The sequence below is a fragment of the Oncorhynchus mykiss genome, chromosome 8, assembly GCF_013265735.2.
Source record: "Oncorhynchus mykiss isolate Arlee chromosome 8, USDA_OmykA_1.1, whole genome shotgun sequence".
Classification (NCBI taxonomy): domain Eukaryota; kingdom Metazoa; phylum Chordata; class Actinopteri; order Salmoniformes; family Salmonidae; genus Oncorhynchus; species Oncorhynchus mykiss.
Window position 1 is genome coordinate 59,569,548 of NC_048572.1, and position 23,460 is coordinate 59,593,007.

At 43.8% G+C, this 23,460-nt stretch overlaps 1 protein-coding gene across 6 annotated transcripts in view; it reads right to left on the minus strand.

Moving 5' to 3' along the window:
* The window catches only part of LOC110530242 (partitioning defective 3 homolog), a 252,036-nt gene that overhangs the window by 153,140 nt on the left and 75,436 nt on the right, over window positions 1-23,460 (minus strand). For all 6 annotated transcript variants that reach the window (XR_005052926.1, XM_021613147.2, XM_021613143.2 and 3 more), the window contains exon 3: window positions 1,798-1,978. Coding sequence is in view for 5 of the 6 variants with exons in the window: in XM_021613147.2 (XP_021468822.2) it covers window positions 1,798-1,978 (181 nt within the window). In the remaining variant the exon portion in view is untranslated. The remainder of the gene's footprint in view (window positions 1-1,797; window positions 1,979-23,460) is intronic.

Sequence of the window (23,460 nt, forward strand, 5' to 3'; positions counted from 1 at the left end):
ATTGTACACAAGATCCAACTGAACTTTAACTTCCGCTTTTAACCCAACCTCTACGAAAGACAAATACACATACAGGTTTTGGAAAAGTGTGGGGGGTTGCCACACTGGATGCTCTGGGAGCTGTTGTTGTGGGATTTTAATTGCCTTGCTCAAGGGCACAACGGCAGGCAATGGCATCTAGGATTTAATACCAGCAACCCTCCAGTTGCCAGCTCACTCCAACAGATTTTTCACATCGGCCCTGGATTCAAACTGGCAGCCCTCCCACCGGGAGCCGGATCGCTTCTCTGAACGCTAGGCTACCTGCCATTGTTACTCGTCAAGAAGTATATTGAGGCAAAAATTAAAGACAGTTTTAGCCTACAAATAGAACTCAATTGACCTAACATGAAATTACCTTTACCAGTCAGTAAACAACAAGCGTTTTCAAGTGCAACTTTAGCAATGATGGTTTTGGGAACAAGAGCGCTGAGATTAGGACAGTGTTCTATCCTCCCTCCCTGTACTGCCCTGTCCCATGAGTAAGACACAGAGTCACAGGGAGAATGTCAATTGCATTTCCTTGATTCCTCACATCCTCGCCTCCTTCTAAAAAACAATTGGATGAGAAGGTCAGAGGGTCCCTCCCTTCTGAACTTCTCAGGACAGAGGACGCGAGGAATCAGGGAAATGCAATTGAGATTCTCCCATAGCCTTCTTAGGTCTGAAAATGTTTCCCACACGTCTGGTATCCTGGTGGCCTCATTCACAACGCAGCAGTGGAACCTCATGGGACGCCTGCTCAACGTTTCCTGTTTGGATGAAGGAGCTTGTCATAAACAGAACCCTGATGCCGATGTGTCACTGAATGTTCCGGAGCACAGGCAGGGAGAAGAGTCAGTGGAAGTAGCACTTAGGAACGGCTACATTGCAGTTCCCAGCAGTCAGAATATGGGAATGTGAAGACTTGGCATCTTCAGAAGCCATGGAGAGGCCTTTAAAAACGGTGTGTTAGCTACAGTCTCTCTTGAGTGGTCCATTCATTGGACTCGTGTCAGTGAAGCAGCAATTCAGAGGCTGAACATGCATACAGGAGCTAAACGGGATACGACACCATTCTTTTTTCTACACAATGGAAACCATTGTGATGTCTCCGCGTGCGTCCGTACGAAGGACGATAAGAGGTCGTTTCGAGAGCCCATGCTAACTCGCGTATGCTACTGTACCTATAGACTTCCAGTCATTGCGCGAACAATAGTTAATAGCCAGAATCTAGCAGTATCCCTTAACTGTGTTGCTCTTCTGTTTGTGCTGCACCCTATCTAATATTTGAAGAATGTGCCACTTTGTTTGCTGTTGAAGACATATTGCTATTCTGACCTCGGTGCTACAGCCCTCCCACGCAGCTGTTTCAACCCAAAAAGGCCACTTACACTGATGTTTGTTAATGGTCTCTTCCTGATGTTTCTGTACCCACTCAGACCAAAGGGCGAAAACATTTCATGTGATCATTTTATGTGACTAAATAATTGACAGCACTAGAGTCTTCCCACATTTGAAACTATCTGCATATCCACATTAGATCTATCGGTCTGCTACGTAATTACCATCAAGGGCATATGTTCCTTGAACCCAGCGCAACTTTGTGCCACGTTCTGATGCCAAACGTTGCAGACAGAAATGCCATTAACAGTGCTGACGTGGTTCCTTGGTCTACATGTTTGTTTTAGATAACATTTTTACATATCTGAATGTTACAAAATAAAATTTCCCCCTGCTGAACGCGCCCCGCCCCAGGTGTTTGATTTGTGAACTTACTGGATCGAAGGGCGGACGGAGTGACCTCTATCTCGCTGGCGGCCTGGTAGGGCTGGAAAGCGGACATGTTGCTGGAGTTGAGCTCTGTGGCGAACAGGTCGGGGCTCTGGGTTCCCGTGGAGCTGGCGCTGGTGCCGTCGCCTCCATGGTGAGGGTCCTGTTCATCATACACAGCCACCAGCTGACAGAGAGAGGGACGAATATTACGTTATTGACCATTACATGAGCAACAGACATGTCTTTTGCATACTATCTCCCTGCATATAGCCTATTTTTTATATATGGAGAGAGAGCGAGAGCGAGACATTGGAAAGAATTAACAAAAAAAACAGAGCAAACTAGAATGCTATTTGGCCCAACAGAGAGTACACAGTGGCAGAATACCTGACCACTGTGACTGACCCAAAATTAAGGAAATTGTGAAGGTAATGTTTACTGTTAATTTTTTATTGTTTATTTCTCTTTTGTTTATTATCTATTTCACTTGCTTTGGAAATGTTAACATATGTTTCCCATGCCAATAAAGACCCTTAAATTGAGAGAGAGAGGAGAGAGAGATACCCGCTAATGATCAAAATCCAGAAAAGGGCCGTTAAATTCTACAACCACATAAAAGGAAACAATTCCCAAACCTTCCATAACAAAGCCATCACCTACAGATAAATAAACATGGAGAAGAGCCCCCTAAGCAAGCTGGTCCTGGGGCTCTGTTCACAAACACACCCCACCGAGCCCCAGAACAGCAACACAATTAGACCCAACCAAATCATGAGAAAACAAAAAGATAAAAATAATTTACGAAGAAAACAGTGCAAACTAGAATGATATTTGGCCCCAAACAGAGAGTACACAGTGGCAGAATACCTGACCACTGTGACTGACCCAAAATTAAGGAAAGCTTTGACTATGTACAGCCTCAGTGAGCATAGCCTTGCTATTGAGAAAGGTCGCCGAAGGCAGACCTGGCTCTCAAGAGAAGACAAAATGAGGTGGAAACTGAGCTACACTTCCTAACCTCCTGCCAAATGTATGACCACATTAGAGACACATATTTCCCTCAGATTACACAGACCCCCAAAGAATTAGAAAACAAATCAAATGTTGATAAACTCCCATATCTATTGGGTGAAATACCACCATGTGCCATCACAGCAGCAAGAAAAGGGCAACCAGTGAAGAACAAACACCATTGTAAATAAAACCCATATTTATGTTGATTTATTTTCCCTTGTGTACTTTAACTGTTTGCACTTCATTACAACACTGTATAAATATATATATAATTTGACATTTGAAATGTCTTCATTCTTTCAGAACTTTCGTAAGTGTAATGTTTCCAGTTGATTTTCATATGGTTTATTATCTATTTCACTTGCTTTGGCAATGTAAACACGTTTCCCATGACAATAAAGCCCTTAAATTGAAAGAGAGGAGAGTGAGACAGAGAGACAGAGAGAGAGCGTGTGGTGTTCGAGGGAAAGAGGAACTCGAACGGTTAAGAATTCAAAGTTGACGTCTGATTTTAGTTGACCGGATCTACTGTATGATTCAGGCTTTCATTTCCAGAGTTCATTACATCCATAAACATTTGTTTCCCTTCACCCTGAGAATGACTCCATATTTTTCTGAATCTTCAAAGCTTCCTATCCTACAGAGGCCTTATTAATTCCAGGGACAAGAACGCCTCCAGGTGTTTGAGTAGGATATTCAAGCCATCACTCTGAGGCCACATGTGTTCAGCTGGTTTGCGTTACGGGTTCGGTGCTGTGAGGAAGGATACAAATCCTTCAAAAAAGGATATTAACAGTACAGTCACACGCAGGCAGCCACACTACATATTTTATTCACTATGTACTGTGGAGTACAGTCGAGGCCAAAAGGCAACCAACCGTAGCCCTAACACAGCCCGTCTCGGACTCCAATCCCCGACGGGCCACGACAGACAGACAACAGAGGGGGGTCAGGCAGAGTTTGAGGTCACAATGACTTACTATGGCGGGTTCTGTCCGCTGGAGGTAGGCTATACTGTCTGCGTACCAAATCGCACCCCATTCCCAATATAGTGCGCTACTTTTGACCAGAGTCCTGCTGAAAAGTAGTGCACTATATAGGGAATTGGGCACCATTTGGGAAGGCCCACTATCTTGCCTTGTATGATGAACGTCTGATTCTGCTCTATATAGCCCACCCTGCTCCGAGCCCTGGTCTGTTCCCGTGTATTAAAGCAGCTAAATCCTGGGAGCCTGTGGTTTTGTAGAGCAGCGCAGAGAGCAGACACCCTGGAGAGACTAACAATCTCCAGAGGGCATAGAGAGAGGTCCAACACAGGCACAAACCTCCCTTCCCAAATGGCACCCTGTCCCCTATAGAGTGTTCTTCTTGTGACCAGAGCGAGTTGTACCCTGCCCCGCTCTCCCTCCTCTCTCTCGCCCTCTCATTACATCAGTACCCTAATAAAGGCAGAGGTAAAGCAATATTCATCATAAGACATGTGACATGGGGTCAGCACAGACCCTTATGACTGGTAAAACCAGCCAGGGGTCAAAAGTTAGTTGAGAGAAGGCCGGCAGACCGCCACTGACAGACCACTCTATAAGAGGACAGACGGGGATGTGTGTGAGTGCGTATACGTGTGTGTGTGCATACTTATGGAATGGGAATATATATATATATATTTATTTATTTATTTATTTATTTATTAGGAATTCCTATATATATAGATAGGAATTACTATCTAAGTACTGTAGGCCCAGTACAGAGTCCGCGAGACTCATTCCCACAGTCAAGTCCCTAAGGGTTCCATAATATTACGTAATAGAACTAGACTGTTCTCCTCTGGGATCCATCTGGTGGTGATTATACAGAGGTAAGCAGGGCACATGGACATGGTGTGTGTGTTTAGACAAGGGCCCCTGTGTCCAGAATGTGTCACCCTCCCAGGGCTATTCGATCCCAGTTGAAACTATGACAGAGGATCAGTGTTAAAACTACTAGAAAGTTAGGTTCCATGGTAAGGATGAAAACCACTGAAGGTACACTTAGCATGCATACTAATCACCGCACTGTCTCAGGCTGTTAGAATTGCGTTTCATTTCTTTCCCAGACATCATGTGACGAGGGAGGAGTGACGCGGTACCGAAACCCGGTATTAAACGGGCCCCGGGGCTAAAAGATGAAAGGCCGTATTATCGATAAACTCAGACGTTATCGGGTCTGCTTTCGGTACTGGAGAAGAAAATACATTTCCTATTTATTATTGCTACATAAAGGTTATCTTGCACATTCTCACCAGAGAAACCGATTCCAATTTCCAATAAGATGAAGACATTCGTCTATGATGCTTTTTCGCTGTTCCCAATCCAGAAGACAGATCTCTCTCACGCGGAGCCTGTGTCTCTCTCACGCGGAGCCTGTGTCTCTCTCACGCGGAGCCTGTGTCTCTCTCACGCGGAGCCTGTGTCTCTCTCACGCGGAGCCTGTGTCTCTCTCACGCGGAGCCTGTGTCTCTCTCACGCGGAGCCTGTGTCTCTCTCACGCGGAGCCTGTGTCTCTCTCACGCGGAGCCTGTGTCTCTCTCACGCGGAGCCTGTGTCTCTCTCACGCGGAGCCTGTGTCTCTCACGCGGAGCCTGTGTCTCTCACACGGAGCCTGTGTCTCTCACACGCTACAGTACACGCTCTTAATTAGTGACGATGGCGGAGAGAGCTAAGTGTTCAAAAGTGTGTCGATGCTGACAATGCTCATTGCCACAATGCTCGTTGCCTTTTAAGGGCGGAAATACGAGCAATCTGTCGAAACATCTATGGAAAGTGCATCATGTACAGGCAGAGAAATGCACAGTTTGACTGCCCAGCTCATAGTCAATCTTTCGTTGTCTGATCTACGTTAGGTATGTATGCTAGCAGCCTAGAACCCACACACGGAGATAACTAGATTATGAGAACATGGGTCCCTGATCAAAAGGAACCATTAGCCAGCTGATTGTTTAGCTATGGGTGCGTTCAGAAATTCATTCACCTTATTGAAAAGATTATGCAACATTTTTGTTAAAGTTGCAGCTACAATGAACCAACCCACTCCTCCCTCCAATACCGCTGGTACAGGCAAAAGACAAACCCAAAGACCCTTCACGCTGGCAGCGAGTGGGAGGATGACTGAGGAGGGGGTGAATGAGTGCCACCTAGCCGTGACCAAGTTCATAGTGAAAGGCCTACACCCCTTTGCAACAGTGGAGTCCAAGGGCTTAGGTAACAGTCTGTCAGTATATATTGAGTTGTATTCATGTTTAGGATATAGTAGTATAAAAGAGTTAGTCCCATCACGCTACAACACACAACACAATAATTAAATAACGATAATCCAACACATGAAAACTATTTTTATTTTACTGTAGGGAGATGAGCAAGGTACTCAACCACAAATATACCCCTCCCTCTAGGAGTTACCACAGTGACACATTCATTCCTACCTGGTGTGGTGTAGAAAAGGCCAATGTGATCACTGAGCTGAAGGACGTGCACCAGGGCAGTGTAAAACAGAATGTCCTCCACACCAGGACTGTGTACAAATCGCAAACTGGCAAAGTATTGGCAGAGGAGATCTCAGACATTCTGGAAGAGTTTGAGATAGAGCCGAACAAGATTGTAGCTGTGACTGTTGATAATGCTGACTATATGGATGTTGCCATCAAGAAGCTACACATCCTAAAAATAGGATGCTTTGCACACACATTGAATCTGACAGCGCAGAAAATCAACCAAATGACTTCCATTGATAAATGTCCAGCCTGAATTAGAGCAGTGGACGTGTGGTTCAAGACATCCTCGATGTCCAAAACATGCTTGAAAGAAAAGCAGCAGCTCCTTGGTAAGAAGCCAGTTCAATCTATTAAAGTATTATTTTGAAATTGCCACAATTTAATTCAATATTCAAGTGTGCGGTAATTAAATGTATGTTTGTTTTTTTGCTGTTTCTGGCCTTCCGCAACAACACTCACTCATCCTTGATGTCAAGATCAGATGGAACTCAGATGGAACTCTGTCCGGGTTAGGGAGGGTTTGGCCGGTAGGGATATCCTTGTCTCATCGTGCACCAGCAACTCCTGTGGCGGGCCGGGCGCAGTGCACGCGCCCAAGGTTGCCAGGTGCACAGTGTTTCTGGCTTCCGGGTTGGATGCGCGCTGTGTTAAGAAGCAGTGCGGCTTGGTTGGGTTGTGTATCGGAGGACGCATGACTTTCAACCTTCGTCTCTCCCGAGCCCGTACGGGAGTTGTAGCGATGAGACAAGATAGTAGTAGCTACAAACAATTGGATACTACGAAATTGGGGAGAAAAAGGGGGTAAAAAAAAAAAAAAGAAGCATAACAGTTGTATCTTTTATCAATGTTTATTATGAGTATTTCTGTAAATTGATGTGGTTCTCTGCAAAATCACTGGATGTTTTGGAACTACTGAACATAACGCGCAAATGTAACCTGAGATTTTTGGGTATAAATATGAACTTTATCGAACAAAACATTCATTCATGTATTGTGGAACATGAAGTCCCATGAGTGTCATCTGATGAAGATCATCAAAGCTTAGTCATTAATTGTATTTCTATTTCCGCTTTTTGTGACTCCTCTCTTTGGCTGGAAAAATGGCTGTTTTTCTGTGACTATGCGGTGACCTAACATAATCGTTTGGTGTGCTTTCGCTGTAAAGCCTTTTTGAAATCGGACATTGTGGTGGGATTAACAACAAGTTTATCTTTAAAATGGTGTAAAATACTTGTATGTTTCAGGAATTTTTATTATGAGATTTTTGTTGTTTGAATTTGGCGCCCTGCACTTTCACTGGCTGTTGTCATATCGATCCCGGTAGTGGGATTTCAGCCATAAATTTGTAATAATGACAATTACAACAATACTGAATGAACACTTATTTTAACGTAATATAAAACATCAATAAAATCAATTTAGTCTCAAATAAATAATGAAACATGTTCAATTTGGTTTAAACAACGCAAAAACAAAGTGTTGGAGAAGAAAGTAAAAGTGCAATATGTGCCATGTAAAAAAGCTAACTTTTAAGTTCCTTGCTCAGAAGATGAGAACATATGAAAGCCGGTGGTTCCTTTTAACATGAGTCTTCAATATTCCCAGGTAAGAAGTTTTAGGTTGTAGTTATTATAGGACAATTATTATTATATACAAAATGCTGTTTGAATGAATGCTTACGAGCCTGCTGCTGCCTACCACCGCTCTATCATAGACTTAATTATAATATAATAACACACAGAAATACGAGCCGTAGGTCATTAATATGGTCAAATCCGGAAACTATCATTTCGAAAACAAAACGTTTATTCTTTCAGTGAAATAAGGAACCGTTCTGTATTTTATTGAACGGGTGGCATCCATAAGTCTAATTATTGCTGTTACATTGCACAACCTTCAATGTTACATCATAATTATGTAAAATTCTGGCAAGTTAATTTTGGCCTTTGTTAGGAAGAAATGGTCTATAAATGAAGAAATGGTCTACTGCTGCATATACCATGACTCTGCTTGCACAGAACGCAAGAAAAGAGACAATTTCACTAGTTAAAATAAATTCATGTTAGCAGGCAATATTAACTAAATATGCAGGTTTAAAAATATATACTTGTGTATTGCTTTTAAGAAAGGCATTGATGTTTATGGTTAGGTACACATTGGTGCAACGACAGTGCTGTTTTAGCGAATGCGCTTGTTAAATAGACTGTGATTCAATGATAAATTAACACCGCATCGATTATATGCAATACAGGAAAAGCTAGGTAAACTAGTAATATCATCAACCATGTGTAGTTAACTAGTGATTATGTGAAGATTGATTGTTTTTATGAGATTAGTTTAATGCTAGCTAGCACCTTACCTTGGCTCCTTGCTGCACTCGCATAACAGGTAGTCAGCCTGCCACGCAGTCTCCTCGTGGAATGCAATGTAAACGGCCATAATATTGTTAATTTCATTGGTTTCTTTTGCTGTAAATCATTCTTTATTTTACATGTCAGAAAATAAAGCAATGTTAATATTGTTCTTAATTTGTTTCGTTTTTCCCCCCGTAAAAAATAACAAAAATAACCAATAAGAATACCATGAAAGAACTGGATCGATAAGCAGTATCGGTAAGAGTAGTAATGCCATTCAATTCTTAACGTCACCCATCCCTAGTGACGCCCCCCCCACACGACCAGGTGTGTGTGTATGTGTGTGTGTGTGTGTGTGGGGGGGGGGGGGGGGGGGGGGGGGGGGGGTGTGAAGCTCCCCTTACGCCGTACTAATTGCTACCGGTGTTGGCAAGCACAGACTTGGCCCAGTCACAAAATAATTACTTGTCCACACACACAGGCATACACTCAACAGGGTTGGTCTTCCCTGAGAATGACTAGGTACGCAATTGCTAATGTGTGCTGATTGCCCTGAGAGACCGTGTAAGTGTGTCGGTCTTCCTGTGTATTTGACAGGATCGGTATGTCAAAGTTCATTGGTCGCGTACACAGAATTGCAGGTGCAGTGAAATGCTGGTGCTTCTAGCTCCAACAGAGCAGTATTAATACCTAGGAATACAAAGCTATACGCACATAATACATTTTTTAGGGAATAGGGTGCCAATTGGGACGCATACTAACATGTATGGACCCAACCAGGCCAATAACATCATCATAACTAGCTGAGTAACTGTCTGCAGCCTACAAATGTAACAGATATTTTGAGGTGGTGAAAACAACCCACCACGGTCAGTAGTAGACTGCGAGGTACTGTTCGTATTGGGTCTAGACCATTTCATGAGTTTTGTTTGATTTGTGGCATGAGAGGGGAGAGATGAGTTGTCTGTAGTCTTTTACTATAAGACATGGTCAGCAACACACACACAGCCAAACACTCAACCACATCAATCCGATCCAATCCACCCATTAAATCATGTAGACTTGACAGATGATTTGTAAATGATGTAGACGCACATAGAACCCTTGTGGAAGTGTTCATCTGTTCTCAAGACCGATGTCAAAGTGGTTTGAAGTCTGGTGGGTGTCAGGGAGATGGAATGTCTGACCGGGGTGCAACCCCACACTCCCACTGCTGTAACCACGAGTCCACCGAGAGCGAGCCGAGCCAGAACACTGCCAGCGCCTCCGTATTGTCCTTGACCCGATGGCCCTCAATCACCTACCCATGCACGCACGTGCACGCAGCCACAAGGTGCATATTTCAGAGCGACAGAGAGACAAAGTCTGACTAGCCCGGGAATGTAGGATCATGTTCAAATGTAGAACAATTGTGACTAGAAATAGAAGGAGCAGTTTGAGCGTAATGACCCCTATCCATTTCACTTAACGGAAACAATAGACAGATGTGGGAAAAGTTTCTCTGAATAAGACCTACATTGAATTATAGGGACAGAATGGAATAGTAATTGGGGACGGCGCTATAGTCATTTAAATGTATAAAGACGACATGAACCATTTCCGGGAATAAAGGCCAGACATGGCTGACTGTATACTACATAGTTCATTCGGCAAAAGGGAAACGACACATAAGCTTGTAGGAAATTGAAACTAAAACTACAGTCCACATCTTTCATCGGACACATGAAACCTGGATAAAGCTTGTTCTCACATTAACTAGCCTACATCTGATGGTTGTGTTAACCTTCGAGATCTGTGAGACCTGTTCATATCCCAGGGGAAGAGCTGCTGACAACATTCCCACTCAATAGAGGTCGGTGAGCACATGGTGATGAAGGCGTGGAGAAGAAAAAGGTACAAGACGCTCTGCATACAGGTAACTGCCAAAATAAAGGAAACACCAACATAAAGTGTCATAATAGGGGGTTGGGCCACCACGACCCAGAACAGCTTCAATGCACCTTGGCATAGATTCTACTAGTTTCTGGAACTTCCATCATTTGGTGTTTTGTTGACGGTGGTGGAAAACACTGTTCCGGCGACGCCCCAGAATCTCCTTTTAGTGTTGAATTGGGTTGAGATCTGGTGACTGAGAAGTCCAAGGCATTTGATTTACATTGTTTTCATGCTCATTTGTCATGTCATTTGGCCTATCCAGCATTTTAATTCATGGAATGTTAATCGCTTAATTAAACGCAGGAACGGCGCCTGTGTGGAAGCACCTGCTTTCAATATACTTTGTATTCCTCGTTTACTTAAGTGTTTCCATTATTTTGGCAGTTACCTTTACCTCCAATAACAAAAGGCCTACTTCCAACAGAGCTATTCAATGTGTGTTGCTGTTGACCTACTGGTTAAATAAATAGAATACCATCCAATTAAGCACCTCGGTATAGTCTGAAGAATTAGGATCATTGGGTAGTCTGAAGAATTAGGATCATTTGGTATAGTTTGAAGAGTTATGAGCACTTATACTAGAAAGACACCAACTAACTTCCAAAGCCTGGTGGGAGAACAGTTAATGAGAATCATTCATCACACAGTATCACCCTTAATCACATTGAAGCTATATTTATTCTGTTTTCCTCGATTAACGGCTTCTCAAGCCAATCAACACTTAACCAGATATCATGGGCATATTTTACAATGTGGGTGTTCAATTAACTGTGAACGACTTGTGTCGCGGCGGAGGAAGAAAAGCTTAAAGACGCGAGTGTGTTTGAACAGCTCAGTGACGACGTCTACGACGGAATAGCGTCCCGGCGCGCTTGACGCTGCACCACAGAGATAAGTTTGTTAAGAACGCAGTCTCCCTCCCCACTCGTAAATCAAATAGAGCCAGTAAAACCCACTCAGCCTGGCTGATACTAATGTCCACTTGGCAGACACAGGAAGACGGAAATGGCAATAAATACCTTCAGTTGCAGAAGGTTTACATGGCGACTAACGCAGCAGGGCGAAATGTATTGTTTCTCCATGTCCTAGTCCCAAATTGAACCCTTTTCACTATATACTGCACTACGGGCTCTGGTCAAACGTAGTGCACTGCACAGGGAATAGGACATGGAGATGGTTTGTTACTCCTTCTCCCAGCACGCATGGGCTGAGGTGTTTAAAGACACAGTACACTAATCATTCTATTTCCATGTAGCTTCATTTCCTGCACAAGGAGACACTGGGCCTTAGTTGCAGCCATTTCGGAGAACGTGCCAGTATAATACGCCAGTTCTTTGTAGGGGATGCGACCTCTACCCTGGACGGTAGGTAAGGTTGGTGTTATTCCGGCAGTGATGTAAACAGACACTTGTTTGTCTAACCTTTCTGACCGGACAGCGGAAATCTGAATGCCATGTGTGCTAAATCACTTTTCAGCTAGCTCCTTAAAACAAAAAGCCAGGGACAGCTTTCCAGAAAGAAGCTAGAGACATCCTGAGCTCTCTCCTCTCAAAAACCTCATTCCAAGAGATATTTTGCAAAACCAACGGTAATAAATGATGTTTTAAACAATGCCAGTCTTTCTCCATAGCATCTGTCTGGCCAGTGAACAACACACACTTGGCCAAAGTCATAACATCTTAAATTGAGTTAAGATGCCTTCTGACTGTTATTTCCTGGCCCGGCCGGGCCGAGTAGAGGGAAGTTGCATCGTTCCTCACGATACAGCTGGCTGAGCTCAATTGTATCAACATTGAGCAATTCTATTGTTTCACAATGTGACCAACCCAACGCTCGTGTAGAGCGCAGCAAAGGAAACAAGGGCTCCCTTGCTTTTCGCAATAAAACTGCACAATTAAAAGCGAGCAGCAAGAAAAAAAAAGGTCTGAAGCAGAAATGTGTTTCATCAGACAGCGTCTGGAGGAGTCCCGGGTGTCCAATACCTCCCCTTCCTGTGATGCCAGCTAAGCATTTCCCCCAGTAAAGAACGGCTTCATCCTAAATGGCACCCTACAAAGCGCACTACTTTTGATCAGGTCCCAATAGGGCTCTGGTCAAAAGTAGTGCACTACATAGGGAACAGTGTGTGATTTGGGAGTCCCTCTGCTCGCCTTTCAACGGCTCGGCGTTTCTCATCTCATCCAGTAATGGGGCCCCTGATGAGACCTAGACCTACACTAGTACCCACTTAATGAAGAATCATCATCTAGCTTTATGGCTTAGAGTATATAGAGTACCAACACCATAAGCCAACTGAGCTACAACTAAATAGCTCTGTTCAATAAGGTTCTGGCCAGGTGTAGATCACCATGTAGGTTGCCATTTGGGGCGCAGCATATTATATGTGAGCTGACAGCAGCCAATGGTCATTGGTCAAGGAGGATGAATAAGGCCTCGTCCTGGACCACGATGCATCTGGAAGAGCTCAACGCTGTATTATTGATGAGTGCTGACACTGATGTGCCCTAACCCTTAACAACCCTGTCAACAGGTCACATAGTTAAAAATGGGGGGGGGCTGAGACTGACAATCCATGGGGACCTTCAGGGTCCTAAGGGGAACTGGACCTATCTTTAATTGGAGTTCGAGGGAACATTTGAGTGGGCGGAGTGACAGTTTGGTAATGAGAAATTATAGTTCTGCTGATGTCTTCAGAAATAGAACACCGTCCGACTCCAGTTTGATAAGCAATTACTTATCCCCTTGGTTCCATTACATTGGGCGGGATTTGGATTAGAAAACATTATAATTCAAATACATGGAGATCTCAGAGGAGATTAGCGCTCATTAAAGGTATTGACAAACCATGATAAATGAATTAGGTCATCAGGTGGTTACAAGAGAGGGCCTACTCCACATAGTCATCTGATATGTTCATTTTTTATAAAATCACATAGCTATTCCCAGAAAAACGAAAATATTTTCTCAGCAAAAGGTCATCATCTTTCTCTCTTTCTCACGGTCTGTCTCTCTCTCTCTCTCTCTCTGCCAAAGGTTCTCTTCCTTCTCCATTTTGTTCTCTCTGACAGACCACTATTAGCATTAAAAGCCCTCAACATACTTAGTCACATCGCTCTTCCTTTCACCACCGTAACCCCCCAGAGCGCAGCCACAAAACCGAATTAAACTCCAATAAGCAGAGCACAAATGAAACTGTCAAATTCATGTCTTTGGGAGTTTGGCACAAATCAATAATATGGACAGGCAGTCTATGTCCCAAACGGCAACCTATTCCCTATATAGTGCACCATCCTGCCCTGGTCTAAAGTAATGCACCATGTTGGGAATAGGGTGCCATTTGGGACAAAGACCAAGTCTTTGAGACCTGAAGACTCCCCGGCGACACTGACACTCATGGTGGGAGCATAACACAAGATGGTTTTCACAGGACTCATCAGTTAATGTCAGTGTGTGCTATTTTGGCATTGGGGAAGGGGTATGACGACGTGACACTGACTATGGATCACAGTTCCTACTCTGCTCTTTTACGAAAACTAGAAGCCTACTTCTCTGCTGACAATAGCTCATCTTTAGCATCTCTGTTCACATTAGCTCATCTTCAGCATCTCTGCTGACATTAGCTCATATTTAGCATCTCTGCTCACATTAGCTCATCTTCAGCATCTCTGCTGACATTAGCTCATCTTCAGCATCTCTGCTGACATTAGATCATATTTAGCATCTCTGCTCACATTAGCTCATCTTCAGCATCTCTGCTGACATTAGCTCATCTTCAGCATCTCTGCTGACATTAGCTCATCTTCAGCATCTCTGCTCACATTAGCTCATCTTTGCTCACATTAGCTCATCTTTAGCATCTCTGCTGACATTAGCTCATCTCTGCTCACATTAGCTAATCTTCAGCATCTCTGTTGACATTAGCTCATCTCTGCTCACATTAGCTCATCTCTGCTCACATTAGCTCATCTTCAGCATCTCTGCTCACATTAGCTCATCTTTGCTCACATTAGCTCATCTTCAGCATCTCTGCTGACATTAGCTCATCTTCAGCATCTCTGCTGACATTAGCTCATCTTCAGCATCTCTGCTCACATTAGCTCATCTTCAGCATCTCTGCTGACATTAGCTCATCTTCAGCATCTCTGCTGACATTAGCTCATCTTCAGCATCTCTGCTCACATTAGCTCATCTTCAGCATCTCTGCTCACATTAGCTCATCTTTGCTCACATTAGCTCATCTTCAGCATCTCTGCTGACATTAGCTCATCTTCAGCATCTCTGCTGACATTAGCTCATCTTCAGCATCTCTGCTCACATTAGCTCATCTTCAGCATCTCTGCTGACATTAGCTCATCTTCAGCATCTCTGCTGACATTAGCTCATCTTCAGCATCTCTGCTCACATTAGCTCATCTTTGCTCACATTAGCTCATCTTTAGCATCTCTGCTGACATTAGCTCATCTTAGCATCTCTGCTCACATTAGCTCATCTTTGCTCACATTAGCTCATCTTTAGCATCTCTGCTGACATTAGCTCATCTCTGCTCACATTAGCTAATCTTCAGCATCTCTGTTGACATTAGCTCATCTCTGCTCACATTAGCTCATCTCTGCTCACATTAGCTCACATTAGCTCATCTTTAGCATCTCTGCTGACATTAGCTCATCTTAGCATCTCTGCTCACATTAGCTCATCTTTAGCATCTCTGCTCACATTAGCTCATCTTCAGCATCTCTGCTCACATTAGCTCATCTTTGCTCACATTAGCTCATCTTTAGCATCTCTGCTCACATTAGCTCATCTCTGCTCACATTAGCTAATCTTCAGCATCTCTGTTGACATTAGCTCATCTCTGCTCACATTAGCTCATCTCTGCTCACATTAGCTCATTTTTAGCATCTCTGCTCACATTAGCTTATCTCTGCTGACATTAGCTCATCTCTGCTGACATTAGCTCATCTCTGCTGACATTAGCTCATCTCTGCTCACATTAGCTCATCTCTGCTCACATTAGCTCATCTTTAGCATCTCTGCTGACATTAGCTCATCTTTGCTCACATTAGCATCTCTGCTGACATTAGCTCATCTTTAGCATCTCTGCTGACATTAGCTCATCTCTGCTCACATTAGCTAATCTTCAGCATCTCTGCTGACATTAGCTTATCTCTGCTGACATTAGCTCATCTCTGCTGACATTAGCTCATCTCTGCTGACATTAGCTCATCTCTGCTGACATTAGCTCATCTCTGCTCACATTAGCTCATCTCTGCTCACATTAGCTCACCTCTGCTCACATTAGCTTATCTCTGCTCACATTAGCTCATCTCTGCTGACATTAGCTTATCTCTGCTCACATTAGCTCATCTCTGCTGACATTAGCTCATTTTCAGCATCTCTGCTCACTTTAGCTCATCTTCAAGATCTCTGCTCATATTAGCTCATCTTTGCTCACATTAGCTCATCTTTAGCATCTCTGCTGACATTAGCTCATCTTCAGCATCTCTGCTCACATTAGCTCATCTTTGCTCACATTAGCTCATCTTTAGCATCTCTGCTGACATTAGCTCATCTTTAGCATCTCTGCTGACATTAGCTCATCTCTGCTCACATTAGCTAATCTTCAGCATCTCTGCTGACATTAGCTCATCTCTGCTGACATTAGCTCATCTTTAGCATCTCTGCTGACATTAGCTCATCGCTGCTCACATTAGCTCATCGCTGCTCACATTAGCTCATCTCTGCTCACATTAGCTCATCTCTGCTCACATTAGCTCATCTCTGCTCACATTAGCTCATCTCTGCTCACATTAGCTCATCTTTAGCATTAGAATGAGTTCTAATACTATATACTCCTCTTTAATTTACAGTATCATAAACCCATATCAAGTTAGTCAACAGGGTGGTTAGTTCCCATTGTGTTCCTAGATGCATATCACAACCTTGTCAAAGTCAGACACCCTGTCAGAAAATCCATTTGTTTAAAATCCAGTTACATGTTGCTGGTGTAGTTAAGATTTACAGAATTTTGTAGAAGGCCAGTGCAGTACCCACAGTTACCCACAAGGAACAAGTTACACTTCGTCAAGCACAATGCGGTTCATCGAGTATGCGATGCAGTCAAGAGTTACGAGGACCCAATGCAGAAAAGACTGACTGGCAGTTTGAAAGTAGGTCTAAAACCTTGGTCTTGCCTGACGAGGAATGGGTATTGACTTACCTGCATGGTCACATCAGATCCTAAACCTTCAAACACATGTTCTACAGTGCACTGAGAGATGACAGCCAGAGCAAAACAGAAAGAACAAAAGAGAGCTGAGGACACTTCAGTCCAACAGATAAACCACCACAAACATTCACCCAGAGACAGCACACTGTGCAATCTGTTGATGGTAAACTGCCACATTGAGTTTGGCCTTCAGTATGTATCATTCAATGATTGAGGTCAAGTCACTGAACACTTAGCTTTGGATGCCTCATGGGCAAAAGTGTTTAAAGCAAGATGTTGCTAATAATATTAATACTATACTGCCTAAAAATATAATTGCAACATGCAACAATTTCAAAGATTTCTGAGTGACAGTTTATAAGGAAATCAGTCAATTGAAATAAATTCATTTGGCCCTAATCTGTGGATTTAACATGACTGGGAAAACTGATACACATTGGTTGGTCTCAGAACACCAGCCAGTATCTGGTGTGACCATTTGCCTCATGCAGGGCAACCAATCTCCTTCGCATAGAGTTGATCAGGTTGTTGATTGTTTCCTGTGGAATGTTGTCCCAGTCCTCGTCAATGGTTGTGGGAGGTTGCTGGATATTGGCGGGAACTGGAACACACTGTCATACACGTCGACCCAGAGCATCCCAAACATGCTCAATGGGTGACATGGTGAGTATGCAGGCCATTGAAGAACTTCAGCTTCCAGGAATTGTGTAAAGATTACCATGTGGAGGAATGGCATAACAATGGGCCTCAGGATCTCATCATGGTATCTCTGTGCATTTAAATTGCCATTGACAAAATGCAATTGTGGTCTTTGTTTGTAGCTTATGCCTGCCCAAACCATAACCCCACCATGGGGAACTCAGTTCACAACTTTGACATCAGCAAACAGCACGCCCACATAACGCCATACACATGGTTTGCGGTAGTGAGGCCAGTTGGATGTACTACCACATTCTCTAAAACAACATTGCAGCTTATGGTCGAGAAATGAACACGTTAAAAGTAGCCTTTAATTGCCCCCAGCACAAGGTGCACCTTCGTAATGATCATGCTGTTTAATCAGCTTCTTGATATGCCACACCGGTCAGGTGGATGGATTGTCTCGGCAAAAGAGAAATGCTCACTAACATGGGTGTAAACAAATTCTTTCAAAAAAATACGCTTTTTGTGCGTATGAAACGTTTCTGGGATCTTTTACTTCAGCTCATGAAACATGGGACCAACACTTGACTTATTGCGCTCATATTTGTGTTCAGTGTACATGTACACACTGACCACTAATCAACGTCAATACTTAGCATCCAAATGGAATGGAATCCTGTTGGAATAGGGGAATGAATTCCTCCCTGACTAAATCATGTTCTCGCAAAGGACAGACACTTTCTCTGATCCCTCACAAGACCACAGAGTACGAGACTACTACTGTGGCACCATGGTGGAAGTGGAAAAGCTATACATCCTAAACATGAGACTATTACCAAATGAAAGAGCCGGGAGAGTAGAACAGGCATTCAGGCTTTCCCCGTGGAGACATTTTTATTAAGAGGAAATGGACACTTTATCCAGTATCTGGGGAGAAGGAGAGGTGCACAAGGCTGGCCTTGTACTGCATGGAATAAGCACTTTTGCTTGCAGCATAAGACAGCAGAAAATCCACATGATACAATACACATTGTCCCAAAGAATAGAACAAGCCGTGAAAAAGCTTATCTAAGAAAAGGAACAAACTAGCTCATTTGTGGTGACAAAGAATGTCTGTGTCAACACTGTGTCCCATATCACAGGAAGCTACATTCACAAGATCCCTGTTTACTTGCTTTACACTGCATAGGCATTGTAAAATAACACCACAAAATGCTTACACAAGTCATATTTCACTCTAACAACTATTTAGACGTTCATCCGTACGAGCAAGGATTGTAAAGGCACAGTTAACAGGCCGTCGACTGAGCAAGTCATCAGAATTCACAGGGCCAACAGTATTTGACCATTTTTATACTGGGCATAGCTTCAGTACATGTTTTCACTGTCTGGCTCAAAAGACACGGTCATAATAAACGTGTGTGTATTTATTTACCTTTATTTAACTAGGCAAGTCAGTTAAGAACAACTTCTTACTTTCAATGACGGCCTAGGAACAGTGGGTTAACTGCCTTGTTCAGGGGCAGAACAACAGATTTGTACCTTGTCAGCTCGGGGGTTTGAACTTGCAACCTTCCGGTTACTAGTCCAACTCTCTAACCACCGCTACCCTGCCGCCCATGTGTGATGTCGCTATACACATAAATAACTCCCAGACAGACTTGTCTCTCCCGACCGGACACTAACAGATCTACGTCACACCACAGGCTTTGGTCAAAAGTAGTGCACTATGTAGGGAATAGAGTGACATTTGGGACGCATGCAGGAAAATGATCTGATAGGCTACCAATATTTGTTTCTACATCCCAGGGACTGTACTGGCTGATATGAGTCATATCTTAGATGAACTTCCCATGACCAAGATACTGTTGGCGCCTCCAAAATGAGCCTCTGAGTAACCATTTGAAATAATTGCATTCGTTTCATCATTTTATAAAATGACTTAGATAAACCATCTCAGCCTGATTTGTCAGAGGGGTTTGTCAGATGACTGTTCAACAGAAGTCCCAGTAGTATCGACTCCAATTGGACAGCTCCACCCAACCTATTACAACCTGTGGCACAGGCCAGACAGTCAGGACATGTCTCAAATGGCACCCTATTCCCTATGTAGTACACTACTTTTAACCAGGGCCAATAGGGAATATAGCACCATTTGGGACAAAGATGAGGTATCTGTTCTGCTGCCTTTGTTCTGTGCTTCAGTTCAAAGGATATTGTCTGTTGGGGTTTAATATTATTCAAGAGTGAGTGGACAACAAGTCCAGCTCCCCTCGTACAGCAATTAATCTTGTGTGAGCCCTGGTGTACCAGATTTCAAAAGATAAAGAAGTCTGCATAATTTCTGAGCCAATTACCATGACAGGCAGGGAGGAGAGAGGACTGGAGGACGTTGACAAATGCTGCCTGGAATGGGACTCAATTTACGCAGCGACCTCTCCTCCAGGAGACCAAGTCTGACACTAAAGGCGTCCGCATGCCTCCCAGCCTAAACACTTTGTGCATATACTGTATTCTGATGACATTGTGACGTTTTTGTTCGTTTTGGACTATAAGGGTTTTTTTCAGCTTTTCGGGCAAAAATTTTTTCTTGAGGCAAGCCGAAGCCGGTAGCCAAAGTCCACGCCCCTTCGTAGGTGATTGGTCAACAGTAGGGATTCTTCAATAAAGTCTTTGTTGTCATTCAACAAGAGACGACTAGTTTCCATGCACACTTTTTCATTGAGAAATACTGCACCGAAAATTTGCGCGACTAACATGCTGACCAGACCGGACATCGCAAAACAAGAAATCCATGTTATTCAATTATTGCGCGCGCGCCAACGAGCGTCTGCGTTGCCAAGGGCTAAAATAGAAGCCGTTCCTATTTCCGACGCAGATCGCGCTGCAAGTCCTGCCTCTCTCATCTCCTCATTGGTTTATAGAAGCAGGTACCCATGTGCCATCTCCTCATTGGTTTTACCCACGTGGATGATTGAAAGACTAAATGTTTTTCTGGTTGTCGTGGTAATACTATGAAAGTGTAGATGCCAATCACCATAAGTTCAGAGATGAAAAAGCCTGGAAGGAAGAGAGATGCCTAGAAACGATTCAGTTGGCAGTTTTATGTGTGGATTAATTGTCAGAGTACAGGACCTTGTGCATTTCAGGTAAAATAACAACTCAATGTTTATATCCCAGGACAAATTAGCTAGCAACAGCAAGCTAGCTGAATAGGACAAATTCGCTAGCAAGTGCAAGCTAACTAGCTAAATTGCCATACATGTTTAACGCTTTTCGACCTGTCCTCAAATTAATGTCATTGGTTCAGAGTTTGTTTTGATATTTTAACCTGAGTGTCGTGATCGCGTTTGGTGTAAGGGGACAAAATAAATGTATGTACAATAGCCACGATGGCGCACGCGTGCAGCCGGTTTGAGTTCCGTGAAAGACCTCCTCTGCAAAAACGTCAACATTCATGACTGGTTTCTTGAGTCATCTTAGGTTAATTCTGACTATTTTGAGGAAGTCTATAGTGCCTACGGCGTCTCAAAATGGAAAAACATTATTGCCGCTTTGTTCTTGTTTTTCAAGCAAAGCTATTTTATGGGAGTATGCGAGCACTCGTTCGTTTCGCCTAGCCAAGTTCTGAAACATGCTGACGCCTTAAGTCTGCATCCCAAATGGAGCCCAATTCCCTCTATAGTGCACTACGTTTGACCAGGCTCTGGTGAAAGGTAGTGCACTATAAAGGGAATAGGGCGCCATTTGAAAAGTGAACCTAAGCCTGTTCACATGGGCCACTATCTGCAGAAGACACCCAGTCTACAAAAGCTCTTGGAGAAATGACTGAAGGCCATTTCGACTGGACCTTCAGTGATGTTATAACTGTAGATCTATTGCAGAGATGAAACCAATAACAAACGTATCATACCGTACACGTGGGTGAAAGGAAATTGTTCTAGAAATGATCCCAAATACCCTTAGCTTGTCTAAAACGGTCCATATTTACTGTAGAATATCTTGAAATGATTTGTGGCACCTCTTGGTCTTTCTTTGGATTTCTTGAATTCCTCTGCAACCCCCAATTTCTAGATGACAACATGAAAAAAAACAGAGGGAAAGAGGTGGTAATGTTTAGAGGTACCTTTGTTTCACTGCTGTAAGTGAGACTGACAGCTAGCTCAAACGTAACCATGGCAAATGAGGGTGGGTACCACAGAGATCCGTATTGACACACAATTTTGGGGTCAAACGTGCACTGGTCTCTGCCCAATCACCCCAGCCAGTTTACCCCTCCTAAATCTCTCATTTCATCTCGTGTACACTCCAACCACTGACGGAAAGGCTGAAATGCTATACAGGCAATTTGACAATCAGCAGCCTTGTTTGAAGGAGAAGCAAAGTGAAGTGGCCTTGATTTTCCTCTGAGCATGTATCAAGGGTGGCATCCACACACAGAAAATCACTGACAGTCATCACAGGGAGCATAACACTGTTGAAACACTTCTCGCAAGAGAATCAATCTCCTATTGAAAAAAGACTACATTATCATCACGATCTGCGTCAGCGCCAATACATTCCTTTCCAACAACACGGTACATAGATCCGAATATGATCTAGCCTACAGTAGACTACACAAAATGCAGTCTCAGCCCACCTTTACAGTAAGGACAGGGATTCAAACTAAGTTAACCCAGACGAGATGCCCAACACCATCAAAACACCAGACTTGTGATGATCAAATGGGCCGTCTGTTGTCTGTTCCGGTAATTCCTTCTCTATTACATAGACGGGCTAATGCAGGCAGTGCGGCACGGCACTGTGGAGAGATGGATTCAGTCAGTGATCCGATCTGTGAGTAGCCTACAGTCCAGTGAGAGCACGGATAGAGAGCACTGATACGGACCCTTTCAGTCCCACTGGGTGGAGAGAGCAGTGATTAGAGGGTGGCTGGTTGTGCACCTCTGACTCGGTTTCCCCATGTTAAAACCATTAGGCCTAATCAGTCCATGCCAGGCTCTCTGGCGCTCCATGTCCGTCCGGAGGAAAGTGTGTGTTTCTGTCTTTCTTCTCCAGGGAGCAGAGGAACTCTGTCCACATCTCATAACCCTTAAACAAAATCAGCAGATTCTTGAGGAAAAGCCAAAACGCTGCCCACCCCTCTGATTGTGCTATCAGATCCAAACCAGGACTCATAAAAACACTTTAAAACAAAATAAAAGAAACACCAGCAAAGGGCGTTGGGTCACCACCAGCAGACAGAACAGCTTCAATTGAGCCCTGGAATAGAATCTACAAGTGTCTGAAACCATTGGAGGGAAATTCCGTCATTTGGTGGTTTGTTCACGGTGGAGGAAAACGCCGTCTCGGGCACCACTCCAGAATCTCCCATAAGTGTTCAATTGGGTCGAGATCTGGTGACTGAGACGTCCATGCCATACGCACTACACAGGAGATTCAAAAAACCAACTCGTGACCACTCGTCATGGGGGGCAGGACAGAGTTTGGGAAACCCTGCTCTAAAGGGATTGAGAGGACCTAAACCGTGCCAGGAAAACACACCCCACACCACAGCCGCCAGTACCTTTATTAAGTTTCCTTTATATTGGCAGTTACCTGTAGATGACCAAGCCTTGTCCGAGCCAAGAACAGACAACAGCGCAGGAGCCCTCTCTCATGTCTCTGTGGCATGAGGAAACATACATACACCCCCTGGACAGGACGCCAGTCTATATTAACTAGCCTATATGGTAAGAATGTCTAAGACATTAAATCAGGTTGTGTATGTGTGTTACGCCCCACATCCCATCCTCCACTCAACACACACTTGATCTGCGATGATCCCAGAACTGCGTACTTGTCGGGCGTCCACCGCCCTCAGCTGTACCCCTCTCCGGGCATTAGCACTTTCTAAATGAGGTACGGTTGGTTGCCACAACAGAGACGGAGGCGGAAGCAGCAGTGGTTAATGAGGATGATGTGAATAC